This window comes from Ruditapes philippinarum, unplaced genomic scaffold (assembly GCF_026571515.1).
Source record: "Ruditapes philippinarum isolate M1 unplaced genomic scaffold, ASM2657151v2 ctg58_1_1_1_1, whole genome shotgun sequence".
In the NCBI taxonomy this organism is placed as follows: domain Eukaryota; kingdom Metazoa; phylum Mollusca; class Bivalvia; order Venerida; family Veneridae; genus Ruditapes; species Ruditapes philippinarum.
The window spans coordinates 129,500-146,819 of record NW_026857083.1 but is presented as its reverse complement, the minus strand read 5'-3'; the positions used below and the strand labels follow the sequence as shown (position 1 = coordinate 146,819).

The 17,320-nt window shown below is 33.8% G+C and overlaps 1 protein-coding gene across 4 annotated transcripts in view; it reads left to right on the top strand.

Annotated features, from left to right (window-relative positions):
- Positions 1-17,320, top strand: part of LOC132748717 (neurobeachin-like) — a 144,602-nt gene that overhangs the window by 26,022 nt on the left and 101,260 nt on the right. For 3 of the 4 annotated variants that reach the window (XM_060738330.1, XM_060738331.1, XM_060738329.1), the window contains 10 exons: positions 804-1,445; positions 3,120-3,266; positions 4,082-4,342; positions 4,904-5,626; positions 6,362-6,488; positions 10,658-10,766; positions 11,366-11,532; positions 12,416-12,537; positions 13,896-14,039; positions 14,969-15,105. In XM_060738330.1, the coding sequence (XP_060594313.1) occupies positions 804-1,445; positions 3,120-3,266; positions 4,082-4,342; positions 4,904-5,626; positions 6,362-6,488; positions 10,658-10,766; positions 11,366-11,532; positions 12,416-12,537; positions 13,896-14,039; positions 14,969-15,105 (2,579 nt within the window). The remainder of the gene's footprint in view (positions 1-803; positions 1,446-3,119; positions 3,267-4,081; positions 4,343-4,903; positions 5,627-6,361; positions 6,489-10,657; positions 10,767-11,365; positions 11,533-12,415; positions 12,538-13,895; positions 14,040-14,968; positions 15,106-17,320) is intronic. The other variant, XM_060738332.1, reaches the window with a different exon arrangement.

The following is a 17,320-nucleotide window of genomic DNA, read 5'->3' as shown; positions in this document are numbered from 1 at the left end:
ATAAATACCTGTACAGTACTTTATAATTTCTTTGGCCATAAATATAATGTATTGAAGATGGATATTTTTGCATACTGTCTGAAAATTGAAAGTTTAAGAATAGATGTCATTATTTCTGTATAATTAATTGATTGGATACTAACACTACATAATGCTTGAATGTCAATGTATATAATTAACAGTTTATATTTTCACAATATTTTTGTAAAGTTCAGATGAAATAATGAAATCAATTGAAAATTAAATATGTTTTTCAAAAGTTACTAGAATGGTGATGGGAGCTTTGTGTCAGATTTGTTTTTCTAGTACTTTGTTTGTTACTAATATGTTCACATGGGCATGATGAATGTTGGCTGCAAATAATTGAGGCATATGATTCTTTTTGTGGATATTATTAACTTTACAAAATATTTAAAAAATAAGTGTGCAGGACTTGTGCCTGTGTGTGCAGGACTGGTTTCTGTTTGTGCTGGACTGGTTCCTGTGTGAACAGGACTGGTTCCTGTTTGTGCAGAACTGGCTCCTATATGTATAGGACTGGTTCCTTTGGTGCAGGACTGGTTCCTTGTGTGCAGGACTGGTTCCTACATGTGCAGAATGGTTCCTGTACATGCATGACTGGTTCCTGTACATGCATGACTGGTTCCTATACATTCAGGACTGGTTCATGTGTGTGCAGGGCTGGTTCCTGTGAACATATTGTCTTTGTCTTCAGAATGAATTCTACATTGTTCTCTGCTTTGATTTAGAATGTATAAATAGGAATGGCATGAACAGCTTTTATCATTTTACTATTTATGCAGCTGCTAAATATTGGCACAATCTGAGGCCAACCATGTCTTTATTGGTTGATGGAACAACCATTGAAAATATCAAACAAAATGAAGGTGAAGGTACTGAAACTAAAACTGACGAACAACCAAAAGGTGGTGTCGAGAGAGAACAAACTGATTCTAAGAAATTACCTAAAGCTACTGTCTCTACTGTTGAACTGGCTGTTACAGGAAACGAACTTGCTGTGTATTTAGAGAAAGAACGGGAACTCAGTTCAGATTCCTCCGATAAGAGTGAAAAGTTGTCTGAAGCGTCAGAAAATTCACCAAAGAGTACACCAACAAAACCTACTATTGAAGATGCTGATCAAGGGAGTGTACTCTCACGGATGATTTCTGGGTCTGAGAGTGGCCAGTCTGGTGAGGTGAAGTCATTGGAAATCCATTCTGTGGAAAACCAGTCTGAAAGTAATCAGTCTGAAGGTAGTCATTCTGAAGGTAACCAGTCTGAAGGTAACCAGTCTGAACATAAACAGCCAGAGAGTGACCAGTCAAGTGTAAATCATAAAGACAGTAACCAGTCCACAGATGATAGTCAAACTGAAGCAAAATTAGAAGAAACCCAGTCTGATTCAGCTGAAAATAAAACAGAAACAGAAAACCAGTCTGAAGGTTTATAGATATTGTACAGCTGGCACCTGCCCGTTTATAGTTGTAGATTTGAAATCATATATCTTCACTGGCATACTGTTGAATATATTGAGTTTTTGTTATCTATTTATGCATGTTTTTTAAAAACTGTTAAGCTTTATTTAGTTGTTAATGTTTCCAGTTTGAACACCTGCTTCATTTTTTTTCTCCCTATATCTTTAGTGGTATTTGAATTAAATACTGCTGATCAAATGCAAAAGCCTGAAAGAAGTTAATTTTGTCGATAATATTGGATAAATACATAATCCTCTTCATCTTCATAAATACAATATTGAAATATGTGGCAAAAAAGTTAAATATTTGATTAGATTTCTACAGAAAAATCATACATTAGTACATAAATTTCTTCCATGTTTTTCCCTCAAGATAGTAATTCAGTTTTGCTTAAGTCATTGCCTCCTTAACACACTGGGCAAAGTCTTAAGATGATGCATGATTGTTATTTTTTGATGCAAGAAAACAAAAATCTGATAATTGCATGATTTATACTTTCGTTTTTTTGCTATGGTTTGCTTCACATATTAGGTTTATACTTATTCCTGTTTTTTTCTTCATTTTTGTTAGAGTTGTTTGAAGTTTTGTTATATTTATTTGTTTATCTTAAGTTCGAATTTGTTATATTTATTTGTTTATTTCAAGTTTGGATCTTTATTTATTTTTTTGTCTGCCTTGCATGATAATTTTTGTAATCATAACAAATTGTGACATCAATGTATCAAAGTAAAACATATATTTGTGTTAATGAAATGATAAAGAATATAAAAACATTTAGAACTGTTGAACATTTATCCCTTACCCTGCTGACTGTCTAAATTATACTTGTGAGAGGCTTAAGGTTGTTGATCTCAAACCGTCAGACCTTCACAGCTTTGTGTTCAAATTCCCCTTGTGATTTTGTATTATTTTAAATGAGGAATCTATCCAATAAGGGTATGTAATGTGGTTCTACTCTGGTGCTTGCTCTCTGAGGTCTTCTTCTAATAGTAAAGCTGGAAAATCCCAATATCACCCTCACAATGTTGGTGTGACTAAAAATAAAAAAAAATCCAACCAATCAATGAAAATCAATCAATCAATCAGTCAATCAGTCAAATTGTAAAGTGTATATTTTTTTTTAATTTTGGAATTTGGGGATATCAAGATTTGTATTTGACACTCAGTATATAGCCTCTAGCCAAAATGCGCTCCTGTGCAAGTTGGCTTGGCGCTATTCTGTTGTCAAAGGCTTATTAGCAGGGGTAATGGTTTTATAAAGGATGAATAAGAATAGAAAATTTAACTTGTGCATTGAATTTTGATTACATATCGAATAGCTGCAATGATTGACTTCTTAATTTGTATTTTGAAGAATTTATATGCATGTAATTAACTTGCTTAGCTTTTAGATTGATTACATACACAGCCGTTTATTATTCCACTTTAAACAAAATTTTGAATGACCTTTTTCGTTAATTTGATGTGACAAGGCTTATCATGGTAAAAGGGTTGTTTCTAACTTTATCTTTCAATTATATTATATATCATATTGTTTTACTCTAATTTTGTTTTGTATTTTGGAAAAGGAAAAATAGACTTATTCCTACAAAGGGAAAAGTAAACTGGTTTCATTTAATCATTATTTCTAATTTGAAACAGGGAACCAGTCAGAGGTAGATGAAACAGAGGATCAGTCTGAACCTGGAGAGAGCCGGGTACAAGAGGATGCAGACAGCAGTGTGGACGAGAGTCAGGTGAAGTTGAAGATACCAGTAGATGTACACGTCAATATGGATACGTCTTTAGGTAAAATTATTGTCTTATAATAAAGAAAACCTGCACCCTTAGCTTAGTAAAGAGAGTGTTACATCTATGAACCTTAGATTTCTGAATTTCTGAGTTACTGTAGAAGACTAGGGACATTCTGTGCTGTAACAATTTGGTTGATAATACAAATAACAAAGTAATACAGATATGCTACTCAGGGATGGCAAAGTCAGTTTTCCGTATTACAAAGGTTGTTTAACAGCTTGTGGGAACAAGTGAAAATCAGATTTTGCCGGCTCTTTACCTAGTATTGATTATGAATGGTTCTAATTATGTGGTCATTTAAACTTTAAATTAAGTATAAAGAGTTGCTGGGTTTTCTTTCACTGGCAAAAATGAAAAAATATCATATGAACCACAATGTTATTCCTTAATCCCTTGCAGAAAAATAATAGTTTAATAAGATTTTTAACTGATTTTTTTTCTCAAATGCAGAATTGTTTTTCTTGTGCAGGGCTGATGTCAAAGGTTTATCAATATTAAAAAGCACTTTTGACTTTTATATAAGTGTCATCTTTTAACTCGATAGGGAGAGCATTGGGATTGATATTGAGAGGTGGCTGATGCAATACTTCATAATTTCTCTGCAAAGATTGATCCTAATGGTCATTTGTCTCCCACTGCTTCTTCAGAAATCATGTGCAATTAGAAGTTGGTCACTTGCAGAGGAAATGGTAATTTACTGGTTAATTATCCAGGATTGATTGACTGACTGCCAAAATATGGCCAAAAATGTATTAAAATTGGCATAAGCACAAGAGAAATGAATTAATGAAATATATATCAAATTGCAGAATCAGGAGGAGTTACTGAAGACTCAGAGGCAGCTTCTCCAGCCAGACCTGTGACTGAGGGAGGAGAAAATGAGGAAACAAAAGAGTCTGGTGATGGTGAGGAGCAGGAAGAAGATGAGGATACAGGGAAAGATGATGATGTTACAGGCAAAAATGATGATGGTACAGGCAAAGATGATGATGGTACAGGCAAAGATGATGATGGTACAGGCAAAGATGAGGAAGAGGAGAACAAAGCTGAAGCTAAGGACAAAGCAAAAGGTATATCTTTCAAATATAAGATTTTGACAAAATGCTGTTGTTAGACATAACTAGGATCAACTGATAAAAGTGTTGATTCCCTGAACACAAGATATATTCTTAACATACTTTATAATCTGGGTTAGTGATTAGTAGTGAAGAGATTTGTAGACTTTGAGAACAATGCATATAACTTTCATTGAAATGGTTTACAGATGTCTTTCGTTTGATAAGAATGAAACTAAATATGCAGGGGGAAAAGGGGCTTGAATGAAGTAAAAATTAAAGGAAAACATTGTACTTATGTTATTTTGAGAACACATTTTTTTGAAAGACGAGAGTGTATGTTTAGGTGGAGATCTAGATGTAATGGCATTCTTAAGTTTACTGTTGAAATTAAGGTGTCTTAAAGGGAGTTTTTGTTTTTTACAAACCTTTAGAAGCTGTGTGTATCTTTGGCAAAACATTAATATAGGTGATGTAAAAAAGATATCCAGAAATGATTATATCTACTTTCAAATCATCATCACTGATGGTGAATCAAATTTAAAGCAAAAGATTATCATCAGTTTTGTGTTACAGAAGAGCCAACTGGAGAATCAGAGGATAAAGAAGTTGGAGCTGGAGATGCTGAGAATACTGAGCAAACTGAACAAAAAGATGATGCAAAAGATAGTGAAGACAAGAAAGATAGTGAAGAAGTAGAGAAGAAAGAAGACAGCATAGAAACAGCTGATGAAAAAGATAAAGGTGACTCTGCAACTAATAAAGACAATGAAATTGATGCAAAGGAAGAAGAAAAACCCGTAGAAAAAGAAGAAGTAAAAACTGAAACGGAAGTTGCCCAAGCAGCATCTAATGATACTAAAGATAGTACTGATGCTGATAAGGCAACAAAAGAAAGTAAACCATCTGATGACAATGCTCCAGTTGAGGTTAATGGAAGAAATTCACCAGTTGATAGCATTGAGGGATCTACAGAAGGTCAAGAGCAGGTTTTATCTGTGCAGGTGGGAGAAGAGGAAGAGGAAGAGCCTGCTCAGATGCCAATTTCATCTATATCTGCTGGCACAAGAAAACACAGTGAGAGTCATGATAATCAGAAACCGGAAAAATTGGAATTGAAAAGTACACCAATACCAGGACCAGTTAACCTTACTATGTTAGATTCTGGAAATCTGACTGAAAGATTGGAGAAGGCTTTAGGATCTGTTGCTCCATTGTTAAGAGAAATATTTGTTGATTTTGCACCTTACTTATCAAAGACTCTAATTGGATCACATGGCCAGGAATTGCTCATTGGAGGTAAGTTTAATGATCTTGTGCAGTAAGTTGAATTGTTGTCTGTGAAGCTAATGTTCAGTTTAGCAGATTAAAGTCCATGGTCAAGTAGTTGAGGTTGTTGACTTCAACAATGCCCCTCAGTTTTATGGGTTTGAATCCAGTCAGGGTTTTTAGACTCTTTAAGGTGATGAATTTATCCAGCTAGCTTACAGATTGTAGGTGGTTCTACTCCGGTGCCTGTTTGTGCCTGAAATAATGCAGGGAGAGCACTAGAGGTATTCCACATCTCCAATACAGCTGGAAAGTTGCCATATGACCTTTAGAGTGTTGGTGGGAAGTATAACCCAAACAAAATTAAGTGTGTTCGAATTGTTTTAATTTCATTGTCTTTTAATCTTTTGTCCTTAAGTTGAGTTGGGCAGAATATAACAAGGTTTTTGAATACTTTATAGTAAAAAGTTGCCCATCAAGATTTTGAAGATTGATGGTACTCCCTAGGTTCTCTTGTTGCATCTAAAGTAACAAACAAAAGAGCTTCTAGGGCACTCCTTTATCAGGAATGCTAAAATGTCTCCTTATAACATTCCCCAATGGTTTAGTGACTAAAAATGATTAAAACAAATAATTGATTGAGAAATGTCTAAATATACATTGTCACTTTAGTGCAATAACTGATTTACTGCTGTTTAATTAAGATGTCTCATGAGTAATGTACAAAAGTTCCTTCAACATGTAGATAATATTTTATTTACACAGGTCTGGTAACATTGAAGCAGAGTACATCAGTTGTGGAGCTAGTCATGTTGTTATGTTCTCAGGAATGGCAAAACTCCCTGCAGAAACATGCAGGATTAGCCTTTATAGAGCTGGTGAATGAGGGGAGGTAACTAATACTTTTGTGAATCTTTTTATTGTGAAGAGACACTTCTTTTTGAAGGCAATTTACAAGTCACATGGTTAACCTTATTTGACTGGTACTAGTAATTTTCGAAAATAATATTAAAGTGACATTATGCTTATTTTTTGGGCTATCCAGTTGAGTTGAACTAGAAGTATATTTTAAAAAATTGGCTATTATAATTGTGATTGACCAAAAGTTCATATTGAAAAATATGCATGATACAATATAAAAACTACCTAAATTATTAAAAGACTGCCCCACTTTTTAGCTCACCTTTCACAAAGTGACAGGGTGAGCTTTTGTGATCGCTTTTCGTCTGTCGTCCGTCCGTCCGTCGTCCGTCCGTCGTCCGTCCGTAAACTTTTACTTTAAATGACATCTCCTCATAAACCACTAGGCCAATTTCATCCAAACTTCACAGGAATGTTCCTTTGGTGGTCACCTTTAAATATTGTTCAAAGAATTTAATTCCATGCTGAACTCTGGTTGCCATGGCAACCGAAAGAAAAAACTTTAAATATCTTCTTTTAAAAAACCATAAGACCTAGAGCTTAGATATTTGGCATGAAACATCTTCTAATGAGTGTCTACCAAGTTTGTTCAAATAAAAGCCCTGGGGTCAAAATTGGCCCCGCCCCGGGGGGTCATTGATTTTCCCAATATGCATATAGTAAAAACTTAAAAAATCTTCTTATAAAGAACCCAAAAAGGTAGAGCTAAGATATTTAGCATGAAACATGTTCTAATGGGTGTCTACCAAGTTTGTTCAAATAAAAGCCCTGGGGTCAAAATTGGCCCCGCCCCGGGGGTCATTGATTTTCCCTATATGCATATAGTAAAAACTTAAAAAATCTTCTTTTAAAGAACTCAAAGAGCTATGGCTAAGATATTGAGCATCAAACATGTTCTAATAGGTGTCTACCAAGTTTGTTCAAATAAAAGCCCGGGGGTCAAAATTGGCCCCGCCCCAGGGGGTCATTGATTTTCCCTATATGCATATAGTAAAAACTTAAAAAATCTTCTTTTAAAGAACCAAAAGAGTTAGAGCTAAGATATTTAGCATGAAACATGTTCTAATAAGTGTCTACCAAGTTTGTTCAAATAAAAGCCCTGGGGTCAAAATTAGCCCCGCCCCGGGGGTCATTGATTTTCCCTATATGCATAATAGTAAAAACTTAAAAAATCTTCTTTTAAAGAACTCAAAGAGCTATGGCTAAGATATTGAGCATCAAACATGTTCTAATAGGTGTCTACCAAGTTTGTTCAAATAAAAGCCCGGGGGTCAAAATTGGCCCCGCCCAAGGGGGTCATTGATTTTCCCTATATGCATATAGTAAAAACTTAAAAAATCTTCTTTTAAAGAACCAAAAGAGTTAGAGCTAAGATATTTAGCATGAAACATGTTCTAATAAGTGTCTACCAAGTTTGTTCAAATAAAAGCCCTGGGGTCAAAATTGGCCCCGCCCCGGGGGTCATTGATTTTCCCTATATGCATAATAGTAAAAACTTAAAAAATCTTCTTTTAAAGAACTCAAAGAGCTATGGCTAAGATATTTAGCATCAAACATGCTCTAATAGGTGTCTACCAAGTTTGTTCAAATAAAAGCCCTGGGGTCAAAATTGGCACCGCCCCGGGGGTCATTGATTTTCCTTATATGTGTATAGCAAAAACTTAAAAAAACTTCTTTGAAAAAACCCAAATAGCTAGAGTTAAGATATTAAGCATGAAACATCTTTTAGTGAGTGTCTACAGAGTTTGTTCAAATAAAAGACCTGGGGTCAAAATTTGCCCCGCCCCGGGGGTCATTGATTTTCTTTATATGTGTATAGCAAAAACTTAAAATCTTCTTTGAAAAATCCCAAATAGCTAGAGTTTAGATATTAAGCATGAAACATCTTCAAGTAAGTGTCTACAAAGTTTGTTCAAATAAAAGCCCTGGCCCGGCCCCAGGGGTGTCATTGTTTTTAACTATATGTGTATAGTAAAAACTTTAAAAAAATCTTCTTTTAAAAAGCCCAATGAGCTAGAGCTTAGATGTTTAGCATGAAACATCTTCTTATGGGTGTCTACCAAGTTTGTGCAAATAAACCACTTATGTTAAAGTTTTTGTAATAGTTCAAATATTTTCAAAGTCCATAGACATATGGCTTTGAAACTTTGCACACTTGTTCACCATCATGACCCCAACCTGTAGACAGGAGGAGGTAACTGTATCAAGCATTTTGACAGAATTATGCCCCTTTTTTGACTTAGAATTTATGTTCAAGTTTTTGTAATAGTTCAAATATTTTCAAAGTCCATTGACATATGGCTTTGAAACTTTGCACACTTGTTCAACATCATGACCCCAACCTGTAAACAGGAGGAGGTAACTCTATCAAGCATTTTGACAGAATTATGCCCCTTTTTTGACTTAGAATTTACGTTAAAGTTTTTGTAATAGTTCAAATATTTTCAAAGTCCATTGACATATGGCTTTGAAACTTTGCACACTTGTTCACCATCATGACCCCAACCTGTAAACAGGAGGAGGTAACTGTATCAAGCATTTTTTTACTATCAAGCACTAAGAATAGTCGAGCGTTGCTGTCCTACCGACAGCTCTTGTTTATATGATCATGTCAAGTTATTTTTTATTTTTACCTGCTCAATGACCATTGACTAGTGGATGGGCATATAATATTATTATAAAGTGAGAAATGTATATGCACTGCATAAGAATTGAAAGGAAATAAATGAAATTTGTTGCAATGTATTTTAGGAAAGAGTAATATTCTTCAATGTTAATCACATTGCATTTAAAACTGGATTGGAAAAAAAACCAACAAAAAAAACAAACATAAAGTAAACAAGTATGAAGTTTTATTGCAATGTAGTGAACAAGAACCTTAAATTGATGTTAATTGAGAAGTAATTGCATATTTTTTGTAAATGGTCTAGATGTAAGTCATCTGTTTAAGGTTTCTTCTCCTTAACTGACTGGCATGTTAATGTGGAAAAAAAACTAGGTAATGAAAATGTTAACTAATGAAGAAAACATTAATTGAAATGAAAATTTTGCACAACAATTCGCCTTGAGACATTATGCATCTGTTTTGCCAATTTAGAAATGTCTCTATATATATTGGTTTTAAATGTGTTATTCTGAATTCACATTATAGTCACATATAAATAATTGTGCCCTAGTATATTTTTTAGTTTTCCCTTTTCTGTAAATGTATGAATGTATAGTGATTAGTATAATTGAGTAAATTTTGTCAAGGGGGATAAACATGTGTGTTAGGCATGTAATTCACAAGTTCTTGTCTCCCTTTAAGAATATAAGAAATATTCAGCTATAAAATCTGTTTAGCCAGCCCGCATAGCTCAATCGGTAAGAGTGTGAGACTTGTAATCTCGACATTATGGGTTCGATTCCCGGGCTGGCCAACTAAAATTACTAATCAGTCTTTCGGATGAGACTTTAAATTGAGGTCCCGTGTATGGGTGCTTAAACACTTGGCACGCTAAAGAACCAGGAGAAGCTTCTGGAATTGGGGCATCTTTCTGTATCTGTAATTGCACTATCCTCCAAAAATCTAAAATGACTAATACTCTTCTGGGGGACTCGCCCTTATGGGCAACCGGTGGCGAGTGTAAATAAACGCAAATACACACTTACACACAAATTCTGTTTATTCAAGCATATTTTTTCTGTTGAAGGGGATGGGGCTCAAGGCCTTATATTTTAGGACATACTAGTTATAAGGGTTGACTTAAGGTATATTGTCATTTTCTGGGCAAACTGGGTAATTAGAAATGAGAAGTCAAGGGAAATTGCATGATTAGAAATGGAAATAATGCAACTACAATTGGAAAACTGCAGAATTAGAAATGGGAAAACTGCATAATTAGAAGTGGGAAAACTACATAATTAAAAATGGGAGAAATGCATAATTAGAAAGGGGGAAAAATGCATAAGTACAAATGGGGAAAAAATGCATAGTTAAAAATGGGGACAATACGTAACTACAATTGGGGAAGATTACATATTTAGAAATGGGAAAACTGCATTTTTAGAAAGAAACATACCAGTTTATTTTGGACAAATGTCTATGAAAGAAAGAAAAAGTCATACAGGAAATATAAAGGGGACAAAATTTCATTTCAGGTTGTTAGCTCATGCAACAAGAGACCATATTGTACGAGTTGCAAATGAGGCGGACTTCATATTGAACAGAATGAGGGCAGAGGATGTACAGAGGCATGCTGAGTTTGAGGTATACAAATGAATTCTTCTATTAACATAACACTCTCCCCAAACGGCTATGGTAAGGAAGCTATCAACTTAGCTTACAGATTGTCAATGGTTTGACAAGTGCCCACTTGTGCCTGAATTCATACACAGAGGAGACTCTGAGGTATTCCTCAGCCAGTAAAGCTGGAAAGCTCTATTTCAGTGTGGGTATGACATAATAAGACAAAAAACAAAAGCCTTGTAAGCATAAGCTCTTCACTGTCTCTGACTTATATACATTACAACTCAACAATGCCAAAGAATTTAGGTTCAACTGTGATTGACTTAATAATTAAGCAAAGGATGCCATTTGACTTGCAAAAGATTCTGCTTAAATGTTTGCTCTTTGGTGAAATAATTGCTTTAATGGACACTTGGGTATTTTTTCTAAATGACAGTTTTTTCATGTGATTAACTGTGTCAATTTGATTTTATACTAATTTGAAAAAAAAGAAGATGTCAATCAAACTCCTGAAAATTAATATTATAATAAAACATTGAAAGAATTGTTGTAACCATTATAAAATCATAAATTCTCAATTTTACTGGTGTTTACATTACCTATTTATTTATATTTACCAGTCTCTGTGTGCACAAATGATGTTGGACCGACGAGAAGAAGAGAAGCTATGTGACCACTTGATCACCTCGGCTAAGAGGCGGGATTATTCCGTTGCCATGAAAATGCGGGATAAAGTGCTCAATATACTTGCCAACAAACATGGTGCATGGGGCGAACCAGATAAGCAGTAAGCATGTTCACTAAATTAAATTGCTTGGCAGTTATAGTCAAGTCTGTTAAATATAAAACAGTAAGTCTGCAATGTGCAGCATTATTTATGTAGTTGTATCTGCAGTGGGAAATGTCTGATTGGTTGACAGGCAGTTTTAAGTTCTACTCTAGGTGCTTTGAAGATGTTGTTTTATGAATAAGTAGAACTCAACCAAAAAGAGAAATTAACTATTTGGTTTATCTGTCATTGACCTAAGTGTTTGCTGGTGTCAGAATTTTGCCTAATGAATAATGCAAAGTTTTCAATGTCAAAGCATAAGGGAGTTTTAACACACTTTGTTGTGTACAATATTTTTGGGGCTTAATGCTGCACTGTCATGCCTCAATGAACTTCCAAGAAGAAAAAAGAAATTATGCCAGTGTGCCAGTGTTACAGTCAAACTTGTATAATTATAATGTATTATTTTCTTTTCTGCATAAGTTACCACAGAATTCGTACAAGTTTTATGGTCAGAAACTAAGCAATTTAGAATAATCTATATCGGCATCTATAGCAAGGTCTCTTTACATATTCAATTTATTTGTTTGTCATCATAAATCAGAAATTATTTTTGATAATTAGTTGGTCACTTGCTACTGGAAAGCCAGTTAGGTGGATTGAAGCCAGAATGCCACCAAAAAACTTTGTGTTAAAATCTGCATAAATCTGTTAACAAGCAAGTGTTTTATCTTGATCTTATGTGTATAAATAATAAACCAACATGAGCTTGGCTGAACTTTATGGTATAAACCTGCAAGCAAAGGTGAATAAATGAAAGATGGACTTTATAAATGCTGTATATGTTGGAGACAACTTTGTATTTTATGTAACTTTGATTTGTCTCCCCTTGTTCTGCCAGAATTGATGAATACTGGAAGCTGGATGTATGGGAAGATGACAGTAGAAGGAGGAGAAGGTTTATAAAGAACCCGATTGGCTCCACACATCCAGATGCTGCTCTCAAGGCAGCTTTAGAACATGGTTAGTAGGTTTTTACTTGGAAGTAACTTATCTGTCATAATAGATCAAGATTATTGGATGAGTTGAATCATCCATGTAATCTGTCTTATCATTTACCTGTCCACCATAAACAGGTATGGCATGGCCGCAAATACTGTTCTGTGACAATATGGTTGAACACTGTATCTCTGAATCTTGTAAAACATTTTGAGATTAAAGTAATTCCAGTGCTTATAGTAGTTTTGCTGTGGGCATATGGTTAGGTAGCTCTATGATACTGAAAAACCTTAACCAATCTGTGCTGAGACTGAAATGCACTGCCTAAAAGAATTTAAATGTAATTATAAATTTTGCATCCATTTATTACATGAAGACTCCTCATAAATTGTAAATCATGCAGACATAGCTTGAAAAAATTGAATAAGTAAGTACAAAAAAAAAAGAGAAAAAAGAAGAATTATTTATGGCTTCTCCACTTGTTACAGTTGCTTATGATTTTTACATTAATTTACTAGAAATGTAGAGATATAAATCAGAATGGGAAGTATAGCCAATAATGTTAAATAAAACATCTGCAGTAATGAATGACAGTCAATGATTTATGGTTTGTGGTCACCAAGAATTATTTCTGGAACCTGGGGGCTTAAGATATTTGAAATTTACTGCATTGAGCTTGAAGCTTTATGACTAGAAGTACACTGTAATATTTATGTGTTTGCGAAAATGAACATGTCAAATTAGAAATTTATGTATTTTGTCCTAACAGGTGCAACAGCTAATGCAAATTACCTGACCTGATATTCTGTCTAGGCATACCTGGATGGTTTCAAAGTTAGGGACCTGATTGTCTCACTTTGATGATTTATCGCCTGTTCATAAACATTTACATTATTAGTTCCATCCACCTTGAAGGGAGAGATGGTGTTATGGTGCCTTTTTCTCAACTTTGGAATTGTGGGTTTTAGCCCTGCTTTGGTCACAATTATATTTTCTGATTTTGCACCAGTTCATATTCCAAGTAGCGGGCTCAAAAGTGGTTCAAATAAGCAAGCTAATATAGATTTTTAAACTATATTTCACTGACTTTTAGTTACCTTGAACAGTTGTGGGTTCCAATCCTGCCATGGACTTAAACCTTTATTCATTATTAAAAGATTGCCATATCTCAACAGAACATGCCTTTGGATGATAAGTTGCATTTTGACATGCTTTCAAGTAACCTTGAACTTGAAAACCAAATTTTCATATTTTACCATGACTTTGATACTAATTTACTTTTCTGGAGGTTAGCATTGTGTTGGGCTAACCTATCTTTTGTAAAAAATAATGTACACTTATTTCAATGATGATGTTCGATTACTTGTTTTGTCCTGCTACAGGTGCTACTGAAGATGCAATTAACCAGGCCCGTGATGCGTTCCATGCTCACCTAGATAGTAAAAAAGCACAGGCATTAATGCCAGAATATACAGATGAAGAATTGCTCATGGAAGACAACACAGAGTTTGAGAGAGAATATTCAGGTATTCATACATTGAGTCAAGTCTTGGGAATGTTCTTATACCTCTTTTAATATGATTATTGTAGCTTATTCATAATAACAGTTGAGATTGGTGAAGATGGCTGATTTCAAATCACTAGTCCGTTAACATCTTTGGTTTGAATCAGAAATGGACTTTGGATTCTCTCAAGTGATGAAGATATTCAACTATCTTATGAATGGTCATTGGTGCTACTTATTAAGATGGCTAATGCTTTCACTTGCAGAAGTTTATATTATCATTTGTATCTTGTTAAGAACTGCAAATAGTACAGATGCCTTTTGAAAAAAGATTCAGAGACAAAGATAGTGGACCAGTTGATGGTTTCAGAGAAATAAAGATAGTGGACAGAATTGATGGTTTTATTATTTTTGGTAACAAGTATTACTCATAAGGAATAAAATCTGTTTATATGGATAGCTTTTAAATTTAAGTTTTTTTCTCTATACGGATGGCAAAATTATTTGAAATTGATATCTTTTTCATGCAGCTGACTTGTATTATTGATTTGATTATTAGGGCAAAAGTCAATGGTTTGTAAATTTATTTCATATATTTCAAGCTCTATTTACAGAAATTCCATTGAGAAGACAAACTATTCAGTTTCACTATCTTTTTAGCATAGAAGCGTATGATTTAGTGGTAGTTAAATTTGTTATTAAAGATGCCATTATTGTTTATCTGCTATAAAATCTCATTCAGTATGATATACATCCAGTAGAGAATTGATCTGAAGTGGTTGTTTGTTAAAAAACAATACAGCTTAAAATTTTATCTTTGTCTAGAAGGAAAGCATATGTTTTAACATTGCGTGGGATATTGATTTTGTATTTTATTCATGATAGATCTTAGTGTATGAATATATAATTATCCAAGTTGGAATGAGCATTATTGTTCTCAAACATATTCAGGTCCTGTTGCTATGTCCACCACTTGCAAACTGATAGCCCCTGGCGTGGCCATTAATGGTATAATGTCTATAACAAAAACTGATCTCTACTATGAAATGGACGAAGATGATGCTGAAAACAAGAAAATAGATCAAGAGGTAGGTGCAGATGTGGTGGTGGTATTGCTGTGCACATGTAGTCATGTCATTCTCAGGAGCTTTTGTTCTGAAATGTTCCCCTGCAACCAATGCCAATAAAATGAAACTTACAATATGTTTTGCATTTGGCAGATTAGTAGCTACAATACAATATTTTGGTCCTTTTTTGTACCGATACATTTGTATGTTTGATTTTGCACTTGTACAAGTATATGCATAAACAAAAATGAAACTATGAAAAAGCTGTACAACATTTTGGTACAACATTTTGGCCATAATATGTTAGAATTAAATAATTTGCTGAAAAGAATATAAAACATTGAGTTGGTAAACTGGCCTAATGTGAGTGTTAAGTATTTTGTTTTATTACATGACTTATTGTTTTCATTGTTCTATAAACATAATGCATTTCTTTACTCTTTACATTACATGGGTTTAAAAGGCCATTTTTCTTGCATTTTGATATAATTTGACAAAAAAATTTTTTCATATAAAAGTTCATATAATTCGTCCTAGAAAAGTTATAATGCTCCCTCAGACTTCTTTTAAAAACATTTTCCTTGAATGTTTAATAAAAGAATATGTCATTACACTTCATTCGTAGTTTATATCTTGACATAATTTTATATCAAATATTATAATACACAAATAAACTGTCAACAATTGTGTCAAAATAACAATTTGATATACCAATTAAAATCGGTGATTTGGGCTATCAATAAACTCTCTCTTTTCTAATGATATACATATTATTCTAGGTGTTTCAAATGATAAAGATAACATCAAATATGTGAAAATAAGAGACGCTTGACATACAAAAGTATTAATTTCTTAATGAAAAAAATATGTCTCTCAAATTCCAGCTGTCAACATTTCAGATCTACACTGACCCTCTGAACCAAAGTCATTAATGAAAATTGCTTTATTTTTTTTTGTATTTAAACAAATATAATTGTCCAGACATTCATAACTTAAGAAAATAGAAATTTGCATTTATTTCTTCATGCGTTTTGAGCGCCCTATTCACAACACTTGCTTATCATTTTTTTTGAAGACCATTAGTTTGTTGAGCGACCAAACTGTAAATCTTGAATATCTTATGATCAAAGTATGCATATTGAAGTAAAAAGCCATTCATTCCAGAAAACCAACTCAATGAGTTTTGTATCTTACATGTGTCCCTAGGCACTGTCTGAAGCTAGAATGGCGTTTCCATTGCCATGTTATTTTCTTATAATATAGTCCAAGATAAAGAATTTCTTTATTTCTTATACTTAGATAATCGCTTGTATTTTATATTTAGACAAATTTATATGCTCACTTTTGTATGTTTGATACTTTTCTTTATTCAATGATACTGCAAACGATAAAGATGTCCATACTACTATGTTATGCATGAAATCTATGTCATAGGTTAATATAATTTCCTACTCCGTTTATAACGAACGATCGTTCGTTTATTCTATGTATGCCCAAATTGCGTTCGATCTGTGTTAGATATATTTATTGTTTCGGGTATTTTTTCATCATCGGAAGACAGAAGATATACTTAATGCGGTGAGTACAAATATTATATTGGGTAGCCCTTGATCTTGATGTACAATTTATAGACTTTGTAGACACCAACATGAATTCAGATTATTTGGAGTTAACAACATGAGAAGGCTTCCTAATCATCAGGGTTTTTTTACGAACAAGTTTACAATCTTCCAGGCATTTAGGTATCTCATTGTAATACATACAAGATAATTTTTAACAAGCGGACCTGCCATATAGATGGAAGTTATGTATTGTCAAATGAATAAAGCATCGTTTGGAATGCCACGTTATATAAAGTTTCAGTTGTTATATGTTTTGTTGTTGAAAATTGAAAGTAATGTCTCTGTTTAATGTCACTGTGAATTGACCCCCAACATAAGTTTTGTATATGTCTCATTACTTTGTTCTTGTACTGATGAAACCTGTTCTTCCACTTGGCCCTTTCTATCTGTGTATGTCTCGTGCACGAGATAAACACCTACATCGAATGAAAAAGATATTGAGTTACGGGCGCTGTCCGTGATAAACTTGGGGAATCCATACGTCTACACTGTATGGCAATGATAGTACGGTATAATGTACGGGCGCCTGAACATCGAGCCAGTATAATTGTTCTGTCATGTTATCACCATGTTGATTATGAAATACAACTCTAATGGAGTCTGCGTTTTGTAAT